General features: G+C 37.5%; 1 protein-coding gene across 1 annotated transcript in view; it reads right to left on the bottom strand.

Moving 5' to 3' along the window:
- Positions 1-464: 464 nt before the first annotated feature.
- LOC131401776 (flavin-containing monooxygenase 5-like) overlaps positions 465-6,535 on the bottom strand; it is a 68,553-nt gene continuing 62,482 nt past the window's right edge. Inside the window, exons 8-10 of the mRNA XM_058536934.1 lie at positions 3,452-3,801; positions 1,900-1,972; positions 465-819 (exon numbers count right to left, since the gene is read on the bottom strand). Coding sequence (XP_058392917.1) covers positions 465-819; positions 1,900-1,972; positions 3,452-3,801 — 778 coding nt within the window. The remainder of the gene's footprint in view (positions 820-1,899; positions 1,973-3,451; positions 3,802-6,535) is intronic.

Raw genomic sequence — 6,535 nt, 5'->3', positions numbered from 1 at the left:
GTTACCTCATTATCCATGATTCTATAGAATGTGATCCTAGTGGAAATGGTTTCTGATGATGACATTTGTTCATTGTTTACTTTTCTAGATCACTTGAAGAGAGAATTTTTCCTGCCTGTGCTTTACATGCAAAACAAAAAATTTGCAAATTGCAAATAGCTGACAAATTGTGTGTTTACTATAGACAGAGGCCTAGGAGAACTTGGTGTAACTGAGAACATTTTTCATATCATATAAATTAAATATACACTTCCAAAGCAGACTTTCACACAAACCACCTCATTTGAAATATGTTGAATAATCTCTAATTTTGCCAAAATACTCATGCATGAGAAATTTGGAAATTATTAGATAATTCACTGCATTAGTCTAGTTTGAATTGAGGGATAAACACTTGCACATGGCCCAGTCTCTTAATTTGGTGTGTGTCACTGTTAGCCTATAATATAGTAATGATCATGGGATTATCCTTTAACAATGACCAAAGCAAGAACAAAGAGGAGAAGAACTGCATAGACACATTTAAGCCAAAATGGCACCGAGTACAGAGGCTGGTTATAGGTGAGGACGCGAGTCCTCAGGGGCTTGATGATACACTGTCTCTGGGTCAAGGTGGATCCCGGGGCCCCAGCCCACTTCCCTGGACCCTGTAGGCGGTACTGGCAAGGTGTGCATGGTCCAAAGAAAACTTCCATAAACAGCTTTGGATCCCACAGGAAGAGTGAGAATAGGTGGGGTTTCACTCCTATTTCAGAGGCAATTTCATCCATGTAATCCACATACTTCACTCTGAGCTTATTACAAGGATTACTCAGCAATCTGAAGCCAGAAGGAAAAAAAATCAGAAATAAGTCAGATGACAACCTCCGTGCCTCCATGCACAATTTCCTCTAAAACACTGGTAGAACTAACATGAGGGGATAATCTACGGGGAAAAGAATTAATAGCCATTAATGATTTCTCCAAAAAGAGAGATAAAATGAGTTTTCTTGTTTTCAATGATCATGGTCTCAGTGGTTTCTAATGAAATATTCTTTCAGTGTATTTTTCCCCCTCAAATCCTTCCAAGGATCTCAAATACTAATAGGTGTGTTTCAGAAGGTTTTTGTGTTATTAATGATATTCTTTTCCTAAATCCTGTACTTTGGCCCTGCATTTGATTCTCCCTCAGGATGTAATCTCATTTGGGTATTTCGGTAGTGAGGAATATGATATATGAGTTGCACACGCCAGTTATTTAGGTATGTGTGACATTGATTGTAAGTATTACTGAAATGAAATTCCTGGCACACCGGCTAGAACCAAAGTTACTGGATAACTGATTCTTCTTAGGATGAAGCTTTTTGATCTTAAAGAGCATGCTGTGACGTTCACATTGTAGATTGTCAACAGATGTTTGTTGAATAGAAGTAAATTACATTCCCAACCACAATGGTTGCGAATAATTTTTCTTTAAGAAGATTTGGCACAAATTACAAGTTTCTGACCTCAAGTTAGAATTTTAATCGACTTCTGTATGATTTGCCAACTTATGTCTCACATTGATGTATCTTTCCAACTCCTTAAAAGAGTGCAACAATTCTTCATTCCATTTTACATTTTCACATGCTTTACATACCTAAGGCTATGATACGACTACATTTATAGTTGTATGCTATATCTAGTGTTCCATGAGCTTTAAACAAAATTCTGAAGTTTCTGTGTTGGAGCATTCTGCATCCATTCCATCCCATAAACGTTGCATACATGATATTATGCTTAAGAGGAAATGAAAAAGTAGATAATTTGAGATCGCCTCTAGCCAAAACGATTCAGATTCTAGGATGAGAAAAATATAGAGCAGCAGCAGCTCCTCTTAAACACTTTCAATTGACTTTCACCAAAAAGCAAGTCTCTTACTCTTTGTTCAACATTTTTTCCCTCTTCTTTACATCAGCCATCATGACACTCATCGAAGGTAGTTCGTTCAATCCTAGGAAACAAATTCCGAATGTGAACATGGCTTTCTTATCGAGAAGATGTGGTTTCAGGAAGAAATGGACACCCTGAGAGTCAGTTGGATAGAAAACATCATGAGTGAGGCAGCACAAGAGTAGGGGAGACGGATCCAGAAGTTGCTCTGGAACGCCCCGCACATCCATCAGGCGCACATGCCTTACAGTGCACAGACATATCCTTTAATGAGATCACGTCTTGATTAGCAAACTTCACAGCCCACAAAGACAGATGGAATGAAGGCAGTCACATTCAACTGACAAAACACAAAGTAGTGTGTGTGTAGTCCCATCACCAGAGTGTTCACCCGGCTCTCCTTTAAACAGTAAGTTAAATTTACTCATTTATGTTATGACTTGGTTTACAAGTGTATATTGTAGCTACTAGTGGTGACTCAATGTCTCCTGATTGTTTTCATTGAGCAGAGATTTGTTCTTAATTTTCCATCTTAACTCATGGAAGGCACCTTCCTACAATTCTCCTTCATTTCTTTGATGGGTGACACCCTGTATTTTGAGAAACACAGAATGTTCCAGGAAAATAGGGGAAAATTTTTAAAGGAGAAGCAAAGAAATGAGCAGAATTATTACAAAGTGATTGGCCTCATTTTCTAAAGGTAGGTTTTGAATCTATCTTCATGAATTCATTCTCAATCTTAGAATTAATGATACAATAGACAATAATAATAAAGAATTACAATAACAGTGGCTAATCTTCATTCATTCAGTCAATAGTTATTGAAGGCCTACAAAAGTCAAGGTGCTTAATTGTTAATTCTTACCATCCTGCAAAGTACGTGTAAGTATTCCCATTTTTATAAGTGAGGAAATTGTGGTCGTCAAGTAACATATCAACATCATGCAGTCAGTACATGGAGGAGCTGGGTTTTAATCCCAGGATTATTTGATTACAAAGCTCTGACTCTTTTAATTGTGCTGTGATACTATTCAGTTACTCTGTGACTCTGACATAATTCTTATAACTCACATAATTCACAGTTTGTAGTTTTGTGGCTTTGCTTGTCCTCTTTATATTTTGAACCTGAGAGACAGGCTAAAAATGCTCCCTTCAATTTAGCCTCATTCCAGAACGATCCTTGCAACATCAGAAAGAAAGATAACTTATTTTCCATCTATACTTTAGATTGAGATCTTTCCTCTACTGCCCTCACTTCCTATACTATACACCTCCATGAAGTGCTCTAAAGAATTATTTGCCAATAAATTGTCATTTGATGAAAGCTTAAGGTGGTAGTTTTTTAATCTCCATTTTTATACAAGAATCCTAAAGATTAAATAGCTATCAAACACTGAAGTAACAAATCAAGTGGCAGAATTTCAAATACTGTACAGGTTAGCTTCAAATATGTTTTACAGCAGAAGACCTTTGCAATGCCTCTGAAATCACACCACCTGGATGGCCATCTTTTCTAAATGTGCATAAAGTCAACACATACCCCTGAAGACACGAACAGCCCATCGGCTCTGGAGTTCTGATGTGGGAATGGTGGCTCCCAGTGGTTGGAGGATGCCAATGATAGCTAGTGTTGGTTTCTCTAGCTGAGGAGGGAAAACAAATTTAAACATGGAGCACTGGCTGTCCAGAACTGTTGAATCATTTTCCAAAAAGGGGAAAGAGAAAGTATATCCTGTGGCGAAGACAACAGCATCAAGGTCCTCTTCTGTGCCATCTTCAAAGATGGCCGATATCTCCGTGAACTCTCTAACATTTGGTTTTATCAGAACTCTTCCAGAAATTATGTGGTTGGGTAGATCATCGCCGAAAGTAGCTTGATGGCTTAGATAGCTGAAGAATAAAAATAGAAATTCAGGAAAATTAATATAAATCTTTTTGGAAAGGAGTTGAGCTAAGAAAATACTTAAAATACTTTTTAGGTGAGCCAGAAAAATGAAAGACCTACATTTTTGTTTTATAAAAGATTTCTTTTCCTCATAACTTTTTCTGAATTATTTACTGAATACACATTCTGTATTTATCAGAATGCCAATAATATTTATTTAATGCTTACTATATGCAAAGAGAAGATTTTAAAATGCGGTATATAAGTTTATAGCAGTGATATATTGATATCTAACTTTTTAAAAATAATTTTATGGGGAGAGGTTTTTAAAAGAAATTGACAGAGTGTTCATATTGGAACAGGAAAATCAGATTATACCTGATTTGCATTTTATTTTGAGAACCTACCTATCATTTTTATAAATTTTGTAAACATTATTTGACTTTAACACTGTTAATAGCCTGCTTGGTACCCCCTTGACTTCCTACAATTTCTCCTATACTCAGCAGCCTGAATGATCCTTTTAAAATGTAAAATTATTCCCCAATGGGTTTCTATTTCCACCAAAATAAAATTCAAGATTATTACTATGCCCTAGTCCTAAAAATACCTATGATCTGGCCCCTGCCATACTATATCAGAACCCTGCTTGACCATAGTAGGAACTCAAAAATATTCATTAAATTTATCTAAGCCGTACAGATAGTCTGTTTTATGCGTTTCCCATCTATATCTCACAACAGATAGGCAAATAGGGATTGCATTTTAACAACATAAAAAAAGAAAGAGAAAAGACTCAACTACTCCAAGACCATATGACAGGTAAATACCAGAAATTTGTTAAGACTTACCAACGAAGACAAAATAAATTTATCATCCATGATTTTAATAAAATATTTTAACTAACATATATTTATATTCTTTATACTTGGGTGAATATATATTCAGCTAAAGAGAAAATAGTTTTCCTTATATTTCCTAACATTTTAAGCAAAGCTTTATTCTATTAACACCATGTTTGTATTAATCATATGATGTTTATGTTTATATTTGTCCCATATTTTACTCTTTCACTTCATGGGTGTTTCCTGATAGTTTTTATTCCAGTATTCAGTGAAATCCAGTCGTCCGTTCCTCACACCCATGATATCTGCAGATTTCTACTATGTCTTCAAGTGGCAGACCTTCAGTCCACCTTCATCATTTTCACTGTCTTTCTCAGATATTTCTGATTCCATTACGTATGTCCAAAATAGATCACTCACATTTCAGATGCAGACAAATCATGTTTTCATAGAAAAGTTGGGTAATCTTCCTGTACTTATTTCCAGCAGTCATCCTATTGAGTCTTAGCACTTTTGAGTTTTGGGGCATGGGAGTTGATAGATTCATTCTTTTAATTCACATACTTACTTACTCCCATGTAAAAAGGAGCACACAGAAGGGCTCAGATAATATTTGTTGGCTTACTACTCTCAACACTGTTGACCATTCCCTTCCTGAAATGTTCTCCTTCCTATTTCCCTGTCCTCGTTACAAATTCTCCTACTTCTCTGCCTATACTTTCTTTCTCAGTGTTTCTAATGGCTACTCTTCTTCAGCTTTTCCTTTAACATTTGGGATTCCTTAGCTTCTGATCTAGACCTTCTTTTTTTCCCCCTAGATCATTGTTTCTTAAGCCAGCATGGGGTGGGGAGCGAGTTCATGCAGGCATGTGTGTGTGCGTGCAAGGGAGAATACCAGAAGTGCCTGTTCAAACTTCACCAGTCTCCCTCCTCCCACTTCTGACAGTCACACCCTCCACCACTGAGACTCTGATATACCTCCCCACGGCTGATGACTCCAAGTCTAACCTCTACTTTGAGTTTCAGGATCATCTATCCCAATGCCTGTCGTGTATCTCTGTTGGCATACCTCACAAGTAGCCCAAATACAGATTTCTAAAGTTTAAATCATCAACCAGCCTCCCCATACCTTCCAATGTTGCTTTGCTTCTGAATTCCTTAGCTTTATAGGATGGTACACTCTCTACTCAGTCATTCAAGCTAGAAACTGGATGTCAGTGTATAATTATGTTTTTTATTTTCTGTATTTTTTGATGTTTCGACATCTTAAAAAGCTTGCTGGCTGGGGAGAGGCTGCCCCTCTCAGGGCTAGCCAATTCTTAGAGATAGCAAAGGGCTCTGCCAGGAGCAAACCAGCCAATCCCAGTCCATTGCCCCAACCAACTCCTTATCTAATTCTCACACACCAAGCCAGTATTTCCCCTGCCCTGAATCATCCCGGGCCAGGAACCAGGCAACTAGAGGCCACTCCACTAGGCCAAGCAAACCAAAATTATTCCAACTAGCCAATTCTAAACTGTTTACCCTGCCTTGCCTTTACCATGGAAACCCCACTAAAGGCTCTGGCCTCAGCTTTTTCCCTTGCCCCTCTTCTCTTTGACCAAACATGGTGCTCTTATGTGGCCCTGCATGGCCTGGCATGTCCTCTTCTCTCAGGAAATGTAAGTAATAAATTCTTCTTTCAATGGCATTACCTCTCCATGTCACCACTTACTCACCTCCATAAATTAAAATCCTATGACTATAATTTTAACATAGTCAGAAAACTAATTCTATAATAAAACAATGCAAATTCTTGAACGTTGACTATGTGCTGGCTACTAGTATAGGCTATACATGTATTTTCCTCTTTAATGCTCACAACATTCCTCTGAGTTGGTGCTAATGTTCTCCC

Source organism: Diceros bicornis, chromosome 4 (genome assembly GCF_020826845.1).
Source record: "Diceros bicornis minor isolate mBicDic1 chromosome 4, mDicBic1.mat.cur, whole genome shotgun sequence".
NCBI classification, from domain to species: Eukaryota; Metazoa; Chordata; class Mammalia; order Perissodactyla; family Rhinocerotidae; genus Diceros; species Diceros bicornis.
This window is presented reverse-complemented; position numbering and strand designations above follow the sequence as displayed.